The sequence below is a fragment of the Desmodus rotundus genome, chromosome 12 (genome assembly GCF_022682495.2).
Source record: "Desmodus rotundus isolate HL8 chromosome 12, HLdesRot8A.1, whole genome shotgun sequence".
NCBI classification, from domain to species: domain Eukaryota; kingdom Metazoa; phylum Chordata; class Mammalia; order Chiroptera; family Phyllostomidae; genus Desmodus; species Desmodus rotundus.
Genome location: NC_071398.1, coordinates 2,347,106 through 2,367,819, shown reverse-complemented (window position 1 = coordinate 2,367,819; position 20,714 = coordinate 2,347,106). Strand labels below are relative to the sequence as shown.

General features: G+C 51.5%; 1 protein-coding gene across 4 annotated transcripts in view; it reads right to left on the bottom strand.

The window, feature by feature from the left end:
- The window catches only part of PHKB (phosphorylase kinase regulatory subunit beta), a 96,702-nt gene that overhangs the window by 45,072 nt on the left and 30,916 nt on the right, over nucleotides 1–20,714 (bottom strand). For all 4 annotated transcript variants that reach the window (XM_053914599.2, XM_053914598.2, XM_024551458.4 and 1 more), the window contains 8 exons: nucleotides 19,631–19,738; nucleotides 17,309–17,389; nucleotides 15,156–15,271; nucleotides 7,732–7,795; nucleotides 4,494–4,589; nucleotides 3,492–3,689; nucleotides 1,714–1,771; nucleotides 1,090–1,167 (listed from right to left, as the gene is read on the bottom strand). In XM_053914599.2, the coding sequence (XP_053770574.1) occupies nucleotides 1,090–1,167; nucleotides 1,714–1,771; nucleotides 3,492–3,689; nucleotides 4,494–4,589; nucleotides 7,732–7,795; nucleotides 15,156–15,271; nucleotides 17,309–17,389; nucleotides 19,631–19,738 (799 nt within the window). The remainder of the gene's footprint in view (nucleotides 1–1,089; nucleotides 1,168–1,713; nucleotides 1,772–3,491; nucleotides 3,690–4,493; nucleotides 4,590–7,731; nucleotides 7,796–15,155; nucleotides 15,272–17,308; nucleotides 17,390–19,630; nucleotides 19,739–20,714) is intronic.

Below are 20,714 nucleotides of genomic sequence, written 5' to 3'. Positions count from 1 at the left end.
CGTGACGAAGCCGACAGCGCGGTTCAGTTCCCTGCCGCTTGGCACAGCGGCCCACAGCCGAGAGCACGTCACAGTCCGACCCAGGGACTGCGGGAGTCCCACCGCCACCACACCCACTGCGTTACTCTCCCACTGGACAACAGCTCTTGGCAGCGTACGGACGTAAGCAACCGGTCTTAACATTAATTTGAACTTGGAATTCAGTCTATCCATGAACATCTCTCTACTCTAAGGAGTATTGTAAAGGGTGAGCACAGAGTGTGACACATCGAGGCTGAGACCCTGGTCGACCACCACCCCCTGCGACAGGAAGGGGCTCGGAGCTGTATCAGGTCCGCAAGACCAGCCGCCTGTCACGGGCCCCCAACGGCTTCCACCTTCCACGTAAGGACGTTCTCAGAGCTGTTCACCCAGGAGAGCACAGTCTTATTTGCAAACGGCCCAAACACCAAAGATGCGTGGAACTTCCCCCGAACTCCTCTGACAGGAAGCTGTAGAGTCGCACAGGAAAACCAGGTACGTCCTCTTTGGGCCCTGCTGGCGGGTGTTTAAGGGAAACCAGCATGCCGCTCATCAGATGGGGCCTCCTGACATTCTCTAAAGCATCCCTCCTCAGGGGGGCATTTCAGCACACATTTGAAACCCCACACCAAAGCCCCAGGAGCAGCTCGGGCGCAGCCTCCAGGTGGCTGTGGGGCTGGGGGGGGTGCGGGGGCGCACTTGCCAGAGCACAGAGGTGCTGGTGGCCTGGACGAAAGCCCGCCCCTTCCCATGCTGTGGTGCCCAGAGCAGAAGGGAGTGACAGCAGGTCACCGGGGAGCCTCTGCCCCTCGGGTAGTGGCTTCACGGTCACTGCCTACGGCCACCCCATGCCTCACCACCCCTGTCTTGCCAGAGGAACTCCTTTCGTAAAAACACATTTACTGCAACAAATGAATAGATTGGTCTTTCTAATTTATTCACGGCCCCACTCATTTTTTTCAATTTAGTATAAGTTGCTCTGCTTAAAAGGAATCATTTGCACATTTCAAAAGAACATCAAGGAAATATTAGTAGGAAAAATTTCTTGAAAAAACGGTCCAACTATACCTTCTGTGGTCTGATGAAGCACTGGAGTCAGGAGGTCCTGATATTCCTTGACTTGTTGAGAATTGCCTCTAAAAACACCTAAAATGTAAAAGGTAAATCCAATAGCATCTGAGCCCTGTAAGCACCGAAGAAATTTTACCTTGGAAAAAGCTATCAGCCGAGTTATAATTATTTTGGTAATTTTCTACATAAATGATAAAAATAAAATTGAAAAAAGGTAATGAAAACGTGTGATATTCTTCCAGGAAATCAATTTCAGAAGGTCATGTTGGCACTTAGAACTGAAAGCTGAATTTTAATTGAAATCTCTCTATTCGTCAGCACACGTGCGAGAGATATTCGCAATGTTCAGATCGCATTAGCGTTCATGGTCTCCACCCACTGAAAAGCCTTCTTTGTAAACATGAGAAGATAGTTGTACATTTAAAAAACAGTTTGAAGTATTTTTAGTTCTTTAAATTATGTAGCGTTCGATCAGAAGGCAGGAAAGCGTACGAGAACGCCAAGGAGCGACGGCCCCGGGGGCGGCGGCTGCTCTGCCAGCGGAACCGAGTCCTGTTTCATCTCCGCTCTTCTTTAAACACACACCCGGAAGCATAAATGGCAGGAGAAGAGCTCACTTACCATCAATCATCATGTACAGGAAAAATATGGGAAATTCACATTCAATGCCATCGAATAGCTAAAACAGAAAACAGAGTATTAAACATTTCATGAGCAATTAGTTAGAACAATTTTGTTGATTAGAAAGATATATTAATCCAAACAACCAGAGTCAGGATATACAAAAATATGTATCTATGGTAATAACAAAATGGGACTGATTTGATAAGTAGTTTCATTGTTCCTTAAAAACAATTCTCAGAACTCATCATTCAAGGGCTCATTTGTTTAACCCATCACACAGCTCGCATTACTTCAGTGGAAGTTCACTAAGGACGTAGCAATGGCCAGCATCTGGAGACAGAGGCTCCGAAGACTTCCGGAAGCACCTGCCCTGGAGGCTCCCAGCGCCCTGGAGAGGCGGGCCCCAGAGGAACCAGCTGCCACTCCTTCTGAAATGTCTGTCTGCGGGACATTAGGAACACAGAGCGGAACGCCTACGTCCATGCAGGGTCCAAGAAGGGCGTATGAGGAAGGAGAGGCCTCAAATAATGCCGGATAGATTTCCCCAGGGAAAAGCGCTAAGGGAACTTCGCGGCTGTGCCACGCACAGCACAAAGTCTGTTAGAGGGACTAACAGTGAACCCATGTTCCCGGGTTGAGCAGGGAAGGAACAGTGAAAGCAGAAACCCAACAGGTGGGCCGGGCCAGTCACATTAGGAAGGGCCTGGGAAACTGCACGCGGAGACTGTGGTCTGGAAGCACTAGTGAGTCCCTAGCCGGATCGGATGTGCTCCTTAGGCTGACTTGCCGGACAGACAGCTGGGAGGGCAGACAGGAGTTAGAGGGCAATCGGAGCTCCCGCTGGCAGGCTGGGGGGCAATCCACAGTGACGGCACGTTAGTCTACACCGAGGTCTCTCAACCTCAGCACTGGTGACATTTTGGGCCAAATAACCCGTGCACCGGAGGATGATCAGTAGCATCCCTGGTCTGGACCTGTCGGCACAGAGGTTCACCAGGCCGTACCTGTTCTCAGTGAGCAAGTCACAGCTGTGACCGTGCTTACAACTTACGGTCTACCCACTGACGTAAATCTTCACACTGTGGAGGGATGCTGACCTTTCTGGGCTGGACAGCTGTCCGCACAGCTTAAACCAGCTGGCGTAAATCTAGATGAAGTGCTATGCACGTGTATTTGAAATACGAATTATGGCTCAGTGGATTGAGCTGCTGCTGGTTCGATTCCCAGTCAGGACACATGCCTGGCTTGCGGGCCGGGTCCCCAGTAGGGGGTGTGAGGGAGGCAACTGGTGGATTCTCTCACACACTGCTGTTTCTCTCCCTCTCTTTCTCCCTCCCTCCTCTCAGAAAATAAATAAATAAAATACTTTAAAAACCAGCTGGCGTAAATCTAGATGAAGTGCTCTGGTGTGCACTTGAAATACGACATACGCTAAACTCAGCACTCAGAGGGCCGCGCTGCACAGGGAAGAGTGCCAGTGTGAGCAGACCGTCGTAGGAGCTGCCCTCACCGCGTGCGTCCTGTCGTGCGGGCCCGTCTCCATCCTGCGCACTTCCACGCACGGTAACTCATTTGACCCACGCGAGGACCTCCATAGCAGGACCAGTCACAGCGCACACTACTATCTCACCCACGGAGAACATGAACTACGAAGAGGTTAACGAAGCTGCCCACAGCTACGAAGCCGCAGAGCCAGAACGCGCGCCTGGGGAGGCTGCCTCCTCAGTCGGTGTTTGGGCCCCTCTGTCACGCCGCGTGGGCTATTTCTGTGATACCTTAATTTCAGCTGGTTTGTAGTAGCGTCTATTCGGATCTTCCAAGGATGTCCTATACCCGTCTCTCAAGAAGCGCTTAAATCCGTATTTTCCTTTTAATTTCCGGACCACTTTGTCCAGTGTCTGCATAAACAGCACCTCGTCGTCCAGGGCGAAGGCAGGGTAGCTGATGCAGGGGAGCAGGGCGGCATCTGTGTTCTGGGGCAACAGGAAGAAGAAGGGATGTCAGCGCCCACAGGGACACGATGACAGCCACGGAGGATCATGGGGAAGCTGACGAGGGACCGACCGCCAGTGAGAGCGTGGGCTCCGAGGGACAGTGACGTGTCTAGGGTGCGATGTGGGGAGCCTTACGGGGCGGGGCAGGGGGCGGAATCTTTACTCGTTAACGAGGAGTATTTTTTCAAGGTTCAACCCTGAACTCACACTTGATATTCATTAAGGCAGTGTGTAAAAATTTAATAACGATAATTAGTCGTTACAACTTCATTTGTCGTAACGATGTGCTTGTAATAGTGAAAACCACAAAGCGACCTAAATGCTGCACAGTGAGGTGGGTGCATCAGCAGCCACTAACATTTACGTTGTAGAAACGCTCACTGACACGCAGACCGGTCTGCTCACGGAACTAGGCCGTCCAGCACTGCGAGCACTGTTCTTCCAGCTTTGCGAACTGAAACTATTACATATGTACACAAAGCAGGGGGACCCTACAAGCACAAGTGTGTCACCCTCAGACGACAGCTGAGTGGTGAAACGATGAGTAGAGAGCATATTTGTGGTGCTTTCATAGTTACTTGTCTTTCATCAAAATCTTTCTTCACTTCTACACAATAGTGACTTTTAAATAATTAAACCACTCCATTGTGGGCGTTTTCTAAAAACAGAGCCACAAATAACCCCTACCAAAAACCCTGCAAACATCTGCTACAGGTATCTGAGAGTTCATCTAAGAGAAACACCCCAAGTGGCGGCCCGCTAACTTATCAGGAGGCGTCTCACGTGGGACCGCGACTCCCTGGGCAGCAGCGAGCACAGGGTCTGCCTGTTGCGGTTGTGGGCGTCCAGGTCCACGAAGATCACCGACCAGGAGCAGCCCTGGGTGGGAGAGAGGAGAGAGGGTGGCAGGCGGGTGGGCATCCGGGCCACCAACAGGCTTCACGCAGACGCAAGCTGGCCGCGCTTGAGAGTGGCGTTACAGGGGGTCTTAACTTGCTTTTTAACACATTCGGTATTTCTCAAATTTCTTGCGATAAACATACTAATTTTATAATGAAAAATAAATGTTATTTTTCTACTTTCCCCATTTCTCCTTAGTTTTCTTATAAACCCAACTGTATTGATCATAACTAATCAATTACAGATATTTTCTTTAATAAAAACACAAATACTAGTTTAGTTAACATTTTTGACCAGGACTAATGCAAAAACTAATACAGACTCATAAAATCTCATTGTATAGCCCTAGTAAAGAACGTTGATTATATGATCAAACTAAACAAATTTAGATACAACCTAGAATTATGGATATAATTCTTGATTAAAGTATGAATACAGGAGACTCTCAAATGATAACAATAACGTAGGCAACACCAGCCAGCATCCCCTGGGTGTCAGGCCCTGGGCTTTCCGCCTCTCGCGGACTCATTTAACCCCCGGGCTCCACACGCACTGTTCCGTGCCGTCCACGGATGCACGAATCAGCAGCACCGGCTCGCTCGCAGGCGGACAGTTAGTAAGTTCATCGCCCTGCCGGTCTGCCTCCGGTTGGATTTTTAAAGACACAATCTAAGTAGGATAATTTATAAATAATGAAGTAAAACGGCAAATTTGGCAATTCTTGCTATTATTTGATTAATATAAACAGCCAACTTGTATCTTCTGGCCAAAAATAAACGGCTCATTTGTTGAGGTCTCTTCCCGGGCCAGCCTCTAAGAAATATGTGCAAGGGGGGAAATAATCCCATACTATCTCCATATATTAACACTGAGGTCAAAGGCCAGCTAACTGTGTTATTTGCTGTCCTCTTAAGAAACGGACCCTGCTTTTGGCACGTGGCCCGGATTTACCGGGAAAGCACCCAGGGCCTTAGGCAGCTATTGGCAGTCAGAAGCAAATTTTTGTAAAAACATCATCAAGGAGAACGTACACATGGAACTAAGTATCGCCTACTGCAAGTGGTCAGACACACTGATTTGGGCCTGCACGTGTCAAAGGGAAGTGTCAGGGACGTCTGCATCGCCGCGGACACTGCACAGCGTGAGCGACCTCTCTTAGGTCCGGGCCTCAGCTTCGTCAGTCTGGGGACTGCTCCAATTCAAGACAGTGATGTGAAAGAAAGCTTTATCTGGACAGGTCGCCAGAATACCTGATTAACTTCGGGCGTCTTAGTTCACCTTCCAGTCCCTGGAGTCCTCACAGCCCTGCCTGCACACCCCGACTGCATCTGGAGGGCCCACTTCAAGACTGGCAGCTCAGACCCGACTCCCACACAAACCGAGTTCTGTGACTGTGCTCTGGCGAGCGGACACACTGCGTGTCACGGCACGTCCCCACGGCTGGCTTACTTTGTACCTCTGAGCGTGCACCTGTGCCCCTCTTCACCCAGGTGCCTCCCCCACGGCGGGCAACCGCCCACCGGCTCTCTGCCTCTAGGACCTTGGGGCTTGGTTGCTTGTTTTATTTATATTCCACACGTCTGTGCGATCGTCCAGTGTTTGTCTTGCTCTCCCCCGGGCCTGCTTCATTCCGCAAGGCACCCTCCCGGCACACCCATATTACCGCACACGTCCAGGTCTCATTCTCTCCTGTGGCCGGATTGTATTCTGCTGTGTACCCCCACCGCACTTCCTTTGCCCATCCACCCGTCAGTGCCCACTTGGGCTATCCCTGTCCTTCTTGGGGGCTGTACACATGGCTACCATTCTTTATGCCGTGTTACCCTCCTCCCCCCTCCTTCCTTCCCACCTGCCCTCCGATTTCTCTGTTTCACATGCGCTTGCACACACACATTGTCATGAACATATCGAGAGAGAGACGGGGGAAGGAAGTAAAACCGTGGGCAGGTTCGTGTGGCCCCCATGAGTCTCGGACCCTTCGAGAGAGAGACAGGTGGCCAGAGGCCAGGGGTCCCTGTGGAGGCGCCCAAACCTCCAGGAGAGGGGCAGCATTAGCACTCAGGACAAGCAAGGGGCTCCCCCGCCCCACACCCCTGCAGCTCTGATCCCTCCTCTCCGCAGCCCGAGGTGTTGAGAGAGAAGCGTGCAGGCAGTGGGCAGTTCAGGGCCGCCGCGTGCGCGCCCAGAGTGAGGTGCTGCTCCCCTTTCCCACCCTTTCATTGGGTGTCTCTTCGCTGCCCAGGTTCTGGACGGGGCAGAGCCCACCCTCCAGGGGCAGCACAGTGAGAAGAGCAGAGCCGCACAGTAGGGAGGGGAAGATGCTGTGCCACCACAGTCACACTGGAGGCCCACGGTGTCACAGCTGCCATGACAGAAGTCATCACAGTTTGCAAGTGTGTGGCTTCCTCAGACGCAGCTTCACTGACTTAGAGTTTAATAGCTCGGGGCTAGGAACCTCCTGTGTCCTTCCACCCCAGAAATCCTTATAAAAACCGCTACCGAGAATCAGCCGGCTTCCTGATCCCGAGAAGGACCCTGTGTTCTCTACCTTTCATTCCCTCCATCAGCAGCTCAGTCCATGCTGACGTGACTGCGTGCAGAGGCTGGTTAAAGATCTTATGAAAATTTAAGGCAGCCCTCAGGGGTTCCCTTTTATTCCAAAGAGGATGACATTTAGACATATGATCGTAGCGAGCTGAGGGTTCAGCTAGCATCAAACTTCCATCTCCTTGGCTGCACACAGCACACACACGCCCCTGTACACGGGCTGCACATGGTCACACAGACCCCTCCCCCCCGCACAGGCTACACGCTGTCACACGTGCACCAAAACCAACACGCGAGCTGGAATGGAAACACCTGATGGGAAAGTTATTGAACGAAGATAATGAGAATTCTGTATCAAAAGGCTTTTTTAATTAAGCAATGTTTTTTAGTTAGGGAACGAAAATTTACCTGGCAAATCATATTCAAAGGGAAGCTTGTTCAACCATGGGCTGCTTCATAAATTTCAGACACTCTCTGATCAGAAGGAATGACTTGCCTAACAAATGGCCAGGTTAATTAAACACGTAATTAAAAAAAATAATCAAAGTTTGTTTTGCCACTGCTGTTTTTTTACCTGGCTGCCGAAGAGGTTGAATCCATTAATTGCCTCCAGAGCTGCTTTGGCTAAGCCGACAGAGCTGAAAGAGAAAAGGAAGTACTTCATAACTCTGACATATCTGGCCCCCAAATGAGAACCATTATCTGATGAATATTCACAGGCAAGGCTCTCTATGAACACTTACAGCAACTTCTGCAAGAAGAATAATGACCCAGGGACTTCAGCCTGACAGTCCACTATTTTAATTTCTCTTTTTTATAGTTAGTGATCTTTGGGGGGAAATGCCTCCGAGTTCACCTTGACCTAGACAGATGACCGCGATATGGGTGGGAGCGGCTTTAATTCTGGCGCCGTTTACCCTCGCTAACTCAGGCGGAGGGTGAGCTCAGAGCAAGGTGGCCTGCGACGTGCGCTCGGCGGTGACTAGGCTGGCATCGCCAGCTCGGATCCTCGTAGAGGAGCTTTCCGACGTCAACTCTGGGCCGTGAGAAAGATCTTGCACGTCCTGAGTTTACCACGGGGCACAGTTTGATCCAAACGTTCCAATACTCTTTGCTGAGGGACTAATAAAATCGGTGTCATTTTACCTTCACAGAACAACTGGTCACCATGCCTCCCTCTCTCCTGTATCTTTTTTTTTTTGCTCTATTATCTTTGTAACAAAAGCTGTACTCCTTTGGACTCTCAAAGGCCACATACAATAGTGCTGAAAATGAGAGGGCCCCAATTGCATTAAAAATATGGCACTGTCATCTTATACATATCAATCTTTAAGTATTTTTAGACCTAATATCCTGTTTATTTTACTTATCACAATGTTTTTCTGAAAGCAACCATATACGCCATTAATGTCATTAAAAATGATGATCTGCTGTCACCCCAGCATGTCTCTAAGGCAGGGACTCACGAATTGGGGTCCCCAGAGCAGCTGGGGAATCCGGGAGAAAGGCCAGGTCCCCCCTCCCTGGCAGCAAGGCCCACCAATCAGTGCGAAAGGCCCCCCAGGTGCTTGAACGCACTTGAAAGTTGAGGGCCACGGTCCTAAGCTATTCCTGTCGTTGTGACCTACCTTTTCTATGGGCATTTCCTGGAAATGTTCTCCAATAAGCATTATTTGCATTACAGGGGAGTAAGGAGAGGGGAGACTTAAAATGCCAGTGGGGTAGGCAACGTCCCCTATTCCCTCACTCAGTGCCACTAAGAGGCCCAGAGACCACACAGAGGACAAATAAGGAGGCTCAGGAAGAAGGCAGGCAGGCTGGCGGGGAACCTCAGGGTTCTAGAAACAACGCTGGACTAAGGTCCCCGGGTCTCCTTACCACCTTGCACGCACCAGAGCAGAGCTGAAGATGCACGAACCAGGGAATGCCAGGAGGCGCCTACCAAAAAAAAAAAGGCCCCCAAAGCCTGCTCCCTCTAGCCAAAGGTCCCAGAAAAGGGCAGCCTAGCAAAACAGAAAACGTTCAGACAATAAGCGCCTGGACCCAACAGGGGCCCCACCCCCACCCGGTCCAGTACAGGCTGGGCGGGGCTCCTGGACTCCCACACCCCTGAGACTACAGTGAGGAACTGCATCCCCCTGAGCCACGGTGCTGCCAGAGAACACGACTTGGCCTTGCTGACGCAGGCAACTGGGGCCTGCCGGGAGTGAGGCCGCCTGCACTCCCAGACCAATCACAAAGGCAGCGCAGCTCGTGGGGTGCAGGGCCTGGAACCCAGCCTGCCTGCTGTCGGGAAGCCTGTATGGAGAAACTCCACGTGGAGTTTTTATTTGTTGTTCTGTGCCTCTAAATTTGGGTGGTTTATTTGCAACAACAGGTAACCAGAAGAACCTACGTCGGGTTCCTGCCTCTATCGCTCACGCTTAGCCTCGCACACTACACAGGAGCACCAAATAGCACCTGCCCGGGGAGTCCAGAGTACGGGACCCTAAGGGTGAGGGGAGCCCCTAGGGGCTGTGCATTCTGACAGTTCACAAAGAAACTTGCATTGTCCACTCACGTTCTTGCTGAAGGATGTGTTCCCAAGCCCTAGGAGCCCCCGTGAGCCCCCAATGCACAAACGCGGCATGCATTTAGCTGAGTGATAGCAGAGAGCCTCCACTGAGGTGCACGTGTTATTAAGACTGTTTGAATAGTAACTCCCGAAGTTCTGTACTGGAGGAGATGCACAATGTAGCTAGCCCAAGGTTCTTCAACAATGCTGCAAAAAGACAGCTACAGGCTGAATTTAGAAACTGTCTTCTAATTAAAGCATCACAAAAGAAACAAACGCTGTTCCTGGACTGGAGGAAATGTTAAATCCTTTCCATTTAATCTTCCCCAATGCAATTTGTTAAATAATTGGACTTGATTAAAATGTACAAATACGTTAATTTATTACCCACTGTATATTTAAATCTCTGGCAAGGGCAAACTATGTAGAAAATCAAACACATTCCTAGTGTGATCTTTTTATTGGAAAATATAACACCTAATGTTGTTAAAATTTAAAACGTTTACTAGCACAAGACTTTCTTTGAAACTATTCTATTAGTAGGCATTGAATATATATTGACATTAAGTGACTATTGCCAACAGAACGTCAGCACTCTGACTTCTGCGCAGCGTCACAGCACCGCTCACTTGCGAGGGCTGAAGCGGAGGGAGGTTTGCTTGGGAGAGTTTGCAATGCAGCGATTTGTTGTGTGAGTCAGCGCTTGCAGACTAGGCGCCTTACCGATCCACCATGGCGTCCCAGAATGCACTGGCAACCGTGGGAACTGGATTCAAAGCCCCTGCTGATTAACACCGTGCTTTAGCTCCCCGAGCTACCCGATAAACCTCCTCAAAGGAAGAGGGCTTCGGAGGACTGCGGTCATAATGGATGTTCGCAGACTGCCCGGTGCGGCAGAAACACACACAGCGCAGCGGAGAAGACAGCTGCTTCTATCACAGCTCAAAGACCGGAACAGCAGAAATGACTTAAGGCTAAGGAGTGGCTTTAATAACAAGCACTGGATGGAATAGAATGGTCACTGAAAGCATCCTCAGCTGGGTAAAGTGGTGCTGTGATGCTTACTTATCTGATGGGTTCGTGATGGCTTTTCTTATTGGAAAAGCCAGGAGAATAGAGCCTAGCAGCTGCTTTAAAGAAAAAAAAAACCTTGAAAAATAAGGTTTAAATTCTCTTTGCATCTACAGTCTTTATGTTGCAAACACAAGACTTCACAGAGTAAAAAATTAAATTATGCTCTTAAATGTAAAGTTCTATTTAGCAGTTCATATTCCAAAAACGTTTCTTTCCATTTGGGCATATATCCACATTATTAACTCACTAAGTACCACTGTCCCGTTTGCTTCCCAACAGCCACCAAGTTCAAAGTTAGGTTTGGGATGCAATTCACATTTTACAGAAGACTCGCCTCTTTTCCAGAACAAAGAGTGTGGGCTCAAAGGGAGCCCTAAGGAGAGGCAATCTCCTCATATTAGTCAGGAGAGGGAAGTAGAAAGATCAAAATACTTAAACTTGGAGCGGCTGCGATCACTTGGATCTGCGGTTCTGGCGGTTGAGAATTACTATAACAAGAAATAGGAACCAAAATGAGATCCAGGGAGGCCATGGGTTTAGTCAGACACCACAGGATTTTACAACGGATGGGCATTCGGAGTGGAGGGGAGGTGGGGGCTGGGTGGAAGGGTGAAGAGATTAGGAAGTACAAATTGGCAGTAACAAAATGGTCCCAAGGATGGACGTCCAGCCTAGGGAATATATTGTAATTATCAGTCAATAACACGGCAATAACTATGCATGGCACCGGGGGCACTAGACTTATTGGGGGGATCACTTTGTAACTTATATGAATGTCTAACCCCTGTGCTGGACACCTGAAACTAATATAATATTCTATGTCAACTGGCATTCAAAATAAGATAAAACAAAAGCGTGGGCATTTTTAGAAGACTGAGACCCTCAGAGAAGAGGCGGCTCTGGTGCGGTCCCAGACACCCTGGGAGGAACGGAAAGGAGCCTGCTGCCTGAGCGGAGCCAACCAAAAAGCCAGGAGAGCAGGGGACAGCTGCTTAGGAAACATTTTAAGAGAATCACGGGGCGCATAGAGCACCCAGCCCTGGTACGGAAGCCCTGGGTGGGGTGAGGCTGCCGCTAAAACGGGGTTCAGCTAAATGCAATGAGATTGCCTTTCAAAAAAAAAGTTCTGGGGTTTAGCTGAGAAATACTCCACAATCCAGGCACTTGAACTAGAGGGGGACCGGCACACCTGGGGCTGGGAGACGGGCAGGTCGGGGAGGGTCCCAGCCGAGCCGGGGGAGGCTGGACTGGCTACCAAGGAGGACGATCTCCTTGGACCTCACCGCACTGCGCCCAGCGAGTCCACTCTGCCGTGCTTCCCAGCTTGGGGACACTCCAAGGCTCCAGACACCCTGGGACACAGCGGAACACCGTGGGCATCCTAGCTGGGCGGGCCACAGGTTGCAATTATTAGAGGCCCCCTGGGCGTGGCTGCTGGAGAGCTTGGCCCCCAACTTCAGAACACTGCATGGTTTGGGGGGCCCAGGGCGGCTTTCTCTGGTCACAGGCAGCTGAGGAGGAGTGGGCCGAGGGTGGTAGGGAAAAGGACGTCTACCGGGCCAGTCACTCCAGCCAAGGCCCCAGAGCACCGAGGCAATAGTCAGACCACGCTCTGCTCTCCCTGCAGCACCAGCGCGGACTGTGGGTGGACGCACAGGAAGTCTGGGGCCAAGGGCAGTGGAAGTGTGCTGAGAGCCAGAACGGGCGTTCCAGCACAGGGCATCTGAGGTGACGGACACAGCCAAAGGCTAGTTCTCAGACTAGAGTTGGGACAGTCTCTGGCTGGTGGTGGCTCTCCATCCAGCACCCAGGACTCCCACCACCGTCACTGCACCCAGGGGTGCCAGCTTTCCTGCACCTTCAAACCGAACTGAACTTTCCTCCAAATTGCGTCTCTGCCTCCTTAACCTGACTCCTTCACCTTTGGGCGCCCACATGACACATCCAAAATGGGCTGGGGAGATCGGAGCTCAGAACATTTGAGAAAATACGTTTTCAAGTTACTCTGGGGAATTGAAAAGTGTTTTACTATGGAAAATTAGAAGAAAAACGTTAAACGTATAAAACCCACCATTCAAATCTAAAAGACAAACTTCATTTCCCATCTAGGTGCACAAAATTGGCTTGCTAAAATTAAGATTAATTTTGCATGCAAAGGGTAGCAAAGAACATCACATAATAACCTTCCAAGCTTTGAAATAAAATCTTTACGAGTCACTGTCAAGCCTGGCACCTGGGTCACAGCAAAACAATCTGGAGCCTCTGTTTTTCCACTAGGCACCTTCCAACACCCTCACTTTCTACAGTTAATGGAACCTTTACCCAAGTTTCTTTGTGAGTTTACGGCAGGCCCGCAAATAACACCGTTTCGTTCAATGTGGCTTCAGTACGACGTTGGTGAGGGAAAACCTCGGCTCCCAGCAGTGACCGGAGTTAGCGTGCTCTCCCCAGGCCCGTGTGGGCTTCCTCTGGGCACCCCAGTCCCCCCCCTCCCCCCCCCCACCACGTCCTGCAGATGTGTCTACACTGCCCCGGGGGAGGGCGTGCGCCTGTGTGAGTGGCTACAGAAGGCACCCTGTCTGGGGTGGGGCCCCGCCTTGCACCCTGACAGGAAGTGAGCAGGCTGGAAGATCCTTCTCTTACTCGTTTTTTTAGTCTGTTTCAAAGGTGTGCATAGCTCACATTTCTTTCAGGGTCCTTCTTTAGAAGTTCGGTGATGCTTTGGGACCAGAAACGTGCCAGCAGACCTCACCTGCGTCCGGATGGACTGGCCCAGGTCCCCACCACGTGGTTGTGCATCTTTCCCTTAGAGTCAGTCTCCCAGAAGCTGCCGACAACGTCAACAGAGGACGTCCTGCACTACGGTTTGGTAAACTGAGAACCCCTACCCCAAACACTTCACCCGGAAAATAACGGCAGGGCGATTGCATCGCATGTATTTTGCAGGGTTATTAAAAAGCAGGGCAGGGGCCTGGTAAAAGGTACGTTTTTCAAAATCACCTTTTCTAATGAAGTCCAGTTTTTTGTTAGCTTTTCGCTGATAATCTGGAATGTTGAGAACTTAATTTGGATGATGGCTAAAATCTAACATTATCTTCCTATTTTTTATCTGTCAGGATTTGTTTAATGTCTGAACTGAACTTTCCTCCAGGTTATTTCCCCACTTCACCGACTCCTTCAGGGATCGCTACTGCTCTGCTCTGCCGTGTAGAAATGCCTCATGTGAATGACAAAACCTACAGAAGAGTGTTTTATGTTAGTCAACTGGCGTTAATCGGAAGGTCCTTTTTGTTTCAACCTTTGTTATTAAAATGCCGTGAAAAGTGGGCGCACACTGTATCCTAGGGCTTACTTACGGCAAGCATTCAAACGCTGCGTACACAGAAAACTCATGTGTTAGCATGCATGTGTGTTAATGAGATCATTGCAACAGCTTCACACGGCAGAATCCATTATCATCTTCATTTGGCAGACAAGGAAGCCGAGGCATCGGAGACCTTACACAGCCAGTGATCTGGAGCCTTATACAGGGGTCTGCGTTTACCAAATACCTGACCTCAGCCTAGGTTTCTCTGTGATTAGTCCTTCCAGCCACAAAAGTACAGAGCGGCAGATTCCTCTTAACCAGTGCCCCCTAAACCGTTCCTCCAGCTCATTGTGGTCTCAGTGGTCTACGCTGACCTACAGCTCCTACCCTTCAAATTCTTAACCCTTGCAGTGTGCAACAGACAGGACTGACTGAGCGACACTTGTCCGTTGGAGGAGGGGCTCCTGGGTACCCGCTGAGAGCCTTTGAGAGGAGCAGGCAGGCACTTGGGCCCCTTGTCCAGCCCGAGGGGTAAAGGGAACCTGAAAACGATAACGTCCACCATCAGCCACTGTCGTGTCTTCAAACCTGCTGGACTCAGCTCCAGGGGCTGATTATACCCTTCCAGCAAGTGAGGCGAGTCAAGCTGGACATGAAAGGCATGAGCGCGTCTGCTGAGGGTGAAAGCCAGCTCCGTGACCCGGAAGGGAAAGTCGCAGGCCATGCATGAACATGGGTGTTGGGCCGCTGTGACAGACCTGACCCTTCAAAGCCACACTGCAAAGGGAGGAAGGGCATGGCGTGACTGGGCAGCAGGGCCAGGCCTGTGGGGGCCTGGCGGTTGGCGTGTCGTTTTGACGCTGGGAGGCCGGGAGAGGCACCTGCTCCTCCCTCCCCCACCCCCACATCTGCTCCTGGATGCTGAGAGCTGACTCCTTTGCTTTAATTTTAAGAGATGGAAATTAACATAGAAACTACAGCTCCAATCTAATACTCTGATTTTTATTCATATTCAAATTCACTCATCTAAATTTTTTTAAAAACTCAGAGATCAGCAAATTACCTCGAATGCAGCTCCGTGCTGCCGTTATTGTACTTGCTTCCTCTCTCCCAGACGCCGAAGTCGGGCACACGGTAAACTCTCTCCACACAAAACACCAGGTTCTGAATGAAGGAGACCTGAGGACGGAAGGAAGCATGAGGACACAGGCCATGACAGACGCCTAGGTGGTGACAGGACCAATCCGACACCATCCGAAACCCCAACACGTCCTGTCCCCCGACCCTTCTCCGCACGCTGACGCTCTCAGGGTGCCTGCGTTACTGTGAGCACTGCGTTAGGCCCGGTCATTCTAACACAGAGCCTAGAGTGAGGCCCGAACGTAGTGCCACCCGGAACCAGGACTGAAACCTGCGGGAACCAAGATGCTTCACGGGTGTGTCTACTGCCGTTGATGAGGCCTGCGCCTCTTAAGAATTAAGAAAAATACAAAGCACTGCTTTATAGCAGGTGCTACTTGGAATTTAAAATGTCCACATGAAATGTTAAATAAGTCGAAACTTCGGCAATAAAAAGGCATTCCTCAGTTCTGCAACATGCCAGCCCTGGGGGGGTCCTGTGTCCGCTGCCCCTGGAATCTGGCCTCCCTCCCGCCTGTCCACAGAGGCAGCCACCTGCTCTTACAAACTCAGAGCTGGCAGGCGGAGGCAGGCTCCAGACACAGCCCAGGAGCCACAGGGCTTCCGAGTAAAACTTTCAGACACTTGATGAAATGTACACTCTCAAAACCAAGGGTGAGACCAGAGATTATGGCCAGTCCTTCTGTAGTGCAAGTGCACTCATTTTAACAAAGGCGCTCGCTCACGCGGGTGCCGTCCTGCTTACAGGGCTTCGGTGTGGTCGTCACGCCTGGCGCAGTGCGGCAAGCTGCACGCCTGCATCTGCCTGTCGCAAGAGCCCTCTGCAGGGGTGACAGGTGTCCCCCACTCCACCCCCCACCCCTGGACTGGTAGGAGGGGTTCGAAGTCTTCGTGTCCAAGAGGAAAAGTTCCTATCTTAAAAGGCACTTCATTCCCAGGAAGATGCTGCGCAGGCCCCCGGCTGCCTGCCTCTCCCCCGGATTCCCAACCCGGTCCCCAGAATCTCGAGGCCGAAGCTGCGGAGTGGCGCACACACGTCTTACCGTTCCAGGATTGTAAGTGCACATGGGGAGGCCACGTAAAAATGGCATATTACCAAATAAAACCTCTAAGGTCAAGAAAAGCATAAGAAAACAATAAAAAATACGTTTAAGAAGAAAATAGCAAAATCGCTTAAGGTAACTAAGCCATATAAAACAGGAGGCAACGTTTGAAGCCGTATGGTATTTATAAAAAATATCAGTTGCCAAATGAAGATTTAAAATGAACTATGGCAGCTATTGACAAAGCAAAAAACTAAGTATTAAGAATTGAAAATGAAAATAAAATGCCAAATAAAACACAGCCATGGCGGACGAGGGCAACGGCCCTGCTGCCATCAGCAGCAGCGATGGGAAGCCAGCCACCTGCGCCCCTCACAGGTGGCTCCTTGCTGTGACCAGTCCTCACTGCCCTGTGCAGGGACCACCGCGGGGACAGGAGCCCGGGTTCTGGCTGGGGCTCGGCTCCCGGGATGTCGGCAGGGGCGTCGGTGTGCGTTCAGGTGTTCAAGTGCCACCACCCAGGAAGGAAACTCGGCTCGGCTCGGGGTGAGAAACTCAGTCCAAATTCCCAGTGAGAATAAGGACATGGTATTTAGTGTTTGAAAAACGTAGGAACCCTACTGAGCGGCCCCCCGCAAATAAAACATACAGTACGATAAAAGTGTCTTCCTACTTTTAAAAGGATGGGTTACAAACAGGGCCGATGTAAAAAAGAAAACATAGTAACAGAAAATGCGCAAATGCTGTTTTACTTTCATCGTTACTAAAATTTCCAAAAGTGAGTCGTTTCAGATCGCCTTGAACAGAGCCCACCTAGGAGCACCATTCTGTAATCTGCCGCCTGCGTGTTCCTTTCCAAAGTGCTTCGCGTTGAAAAACATAAAGACTTTTTGATCCAATACCCCAAATCCAGTATCTGATTATGTGAACTGCAGAATACGCCACTTTTGGTGAAACTGATAAAAGGTTTTAAGAAGCAAGCACCCCAGACGCCCCCAGAGGCGCAGCGGGGCGGAGCCCGCGGGCGGCCCACCTCGTCGGTGTTGTAGATGATCTGCAGGCCGGAGGAGGTCATCTCCACCAGGTAGAGCAGGTACAGCGAGACGGCGTTGATCTGCGAAGGGACAGCGGGTGCGCGGTTAGAGGCACGACCAACACAGCTGGGACATTGCGAAAATAAATGTGAAGACGGAGTCACCAGGCATGCGCCCCGCCCTGGCCTCTGGAAACTGGCTCCCTTCCTACGGTGACACACAGGGGCCGTGGCCCGGGTCCGTGGTCGAGTCCCAGCTTCATCTGCGAGACGCTGCGGCGCTCCCATTCCCTGATGGCGGGAAACCCTATCAGGGAAACAGCTGCAGGCGGAACTTTGGAAAAGTATTTCTACGGCAGTTTTTTCAAAGACTTGTTTTTGACTTTGGGGCTAAAACTCTCCTGCCTTGGAGTGGTTCTGCCCCCGAGGCGGCCACATCGGGGCAGCCCTGCCCGGGAGGACACGGGGCCCTGCCCGAGGACCACAAACAGCACCCGTCTTGACAGCAGTCTTCCTCTCAGACGATACGGAACTTGCGAAAGCAACCGCAGGCACGTGCTAATTTTAATCAATGGTATATGGCATGGAATCTAAAATCCGCTTACGAACAAGTGAGTTTTATAAACAACTGCGTTTTTGCTGTTAGTCTATTAGTCTATTAAAGACGGACATTACATGATCTAAACCAAAAAAATGAAGACAAGAATATCCACTTTAACAATAGAAGATTCTCGCCAGCTCCTGAATGGGCTGTGGAAGCGGTTTCCAGCCGACAAGCAGAGAATGAGAAATACTCTGATGGGCACGAACCTGGACAACATCGCGGCCAGAAAGCAGCCGGCCAGAATGCCCGCCACCGCTCGAGTCCGTTTACAGGGGACGCACAGAACAGGCAGGTTCGCAGGGACAGGGGCGGACTAGGGCAGTGCTGGGGCTGTCAGCACGGGGCGCGACCCCGGAGGGCTCCTGACCACCTGGCCCCTAACGCCCAGTGGGTGGCAGGGGCTCATCCAGATCCAAAGGGCCACACAGAAGGGTGCAGGATTCTGGTTTCAGGTAATTCAGATCGACGTGAACTTCTGAGTGACCTTTCTCAGACTGTGGTGGTGAAGGGCTTCCGCCTGCTGCCAGGCACCCAAGTGTCCAGTCACAGCGCTGACACTGGCCTGTCGGAAATGGCCTCCGACAAGTGTCTTTCCTATGGGCCACCACTTAGGGCCACACCTCCAAGAGCTCTCGGCTCTGACTTTTGGGATGCTTCTGTGAGAAACTGTCAGTAAATGACAAATCGTGAAGGGACTGCCCAGTAGCTGGGTGGCCAGCGTTTCACCGAACACCTGCTATGTGGCTGGCCCCGAGCTCACATTCTGGGACACAAAAATAAATGCATCTCTAACTTCTGAAAACCCTGTTTCTGATAGTAAACATACTTGTCAAAGCAAAAGGCACACAAAACCTAATTATGCGAAAAATACAAAGAGAGAACTGAGAAACAACATATCCATATAATGGTTACAAATAAGTGTGACAGCTTCTGCTGCATGGAAACAGGAGCACCGCCCTGTGTTTGCAAGTCATACTAAAGTAAGACATTACTGACCACTGGAAAGGGAGGAACTATAAAAAGGAGATATCCTTGTTCCCGCAGGAAGTAACGACTAATAAGTATTCTGTCCCGAAGGTCACAGAACCGGGAGATGCGCAGGAGGAACACCCACGGGAGACGACAGCATATACGGTGTCTGCGTCCCAGAAACTAGGCCGCGGGGTGTGCACCTGTGAGCCGCACACAACGCGGGAGGAAAAAGGCTAAGCGAAACCCAAACTCCTTCGGTGCGCTCTCAGCCCCGGCAGGAAGTTGAAGATGCGGGACGACAAAGCGCGCAGACTCGGGTGCCGGCCGCACTGCCTCTGCAGCCGTGCGTGCGTGCTTTACTGACAACAGATGCGCTAACAGGGACGTCAGGTGCGAGGAGCTCCCGCCCGGTGTGACAGCGCTGCCGCGGTCTTCCGCCCACCCCAGCCCCCTTGCTCCTGCACACTGGGACTCTCCGCACTGTGACGGCGAGTGGGAGCCCCTGTTGCTGCGAGCCCTGCCTGACAGCCCCCCCCCCAGCAGCCCCTATGGCTGTGGGTGGGAAGTCAGCTGGTCCGGCATGTGACCGCAGCAACGAACTTAGCCCCACAGTTGGCACTCCACCCCTCATTTCACGGTGGCTTTCCCCGCTAGTTTGAAAAGTTTGTGAAACCTATAAAACGTGTAAATCGCCCGAATGCTCTCTGCGTGGAGGGCGCCCTGAGAGGACCCGGGGACCCGCCCACCTGCAGGTGGCCGTACTCCTCGCAGGACAGCAGCTCGTCGCCGGTGCGCACGTGGAAGATGGAGTGCAGGCACGTGGTGGGCCGCGGGTCCTGCTTGAACTGCTGCACCTGGGGGCGAAGGCAAAGGTTACAGAGTCCGCCATGGCCCTTCACACCCAGGGTCGGAGGCGGCTGAGTCATTCCCCGGGAAACCACTGAAGGGGGGGGTCACGGCTTATCCGTGGAGGGCAGGACAAAGCAGAAGCGCTCCCGTCTCTGTAGAGACCAGACACACTCTCAACCACCAACTGAGCAGAGTTAACACGACTGTCGAGTATTTCACTGGCATTTCACAGCCACTCAAGTGTGACAGGGAGCACGCCCACATGGTAACAATGGCTTTCACGATGCTTTGCCTCTTATTTTAGAGCAACTGATGGCTTTGCTCTGCGGGACAGGAGTCCCAGGTCTGCGTCCCACTGCACGGCGGTCTGGGAGAGCTCCGATGGCCCTCGATGAACTAGGGCTTCGGGCTGCTCTCCAATCCAGTCCGTGTTCCGGGCTTCACAAACGGTTTCTCTCTCTGTGGAGCACAGAGTGCGGCCTAAGCTCCGGTCAACACGCCTTCCCAACTCTTCCACCGACACTCTCGTTCCTAAGGCAACAATTCTAGGAGAACATGGTCCGCAGCTTTACTGATTACTTGAACATAAAACTTAACCATTTTAGAATGCAAACTAAATACTAAACGATCCAACAGACACCCCCAGGATGCCAAAGCCCATCTACCCATGCGGTCCATGAGGCAGACATTCTGTGGCCCCAACCGTGTGCCGGGTGCCAGGCTGGTCCCGGAGGCAGGAGACGTCAGAGCAGAGGACGAGCAGAGTGACGCGTGACGATTCTGCATGAGGGTGATGGCGCGGCCCCGTCTCCAAAAGGGTGGAGGTGTGGACAGCGCTGGGGCTGCCCGTGGCTGTGGGAGCTGTGCAGAGCCACGCACTCCGCTCCACGCCCTCCGCTTCGCCGCCCCAGAGCTTCCCCCTCAAATTCCTGCCGCAACGACTGTCCTCTTCTGCAAAGTCCCTTCGGACCCCAAGCGAGC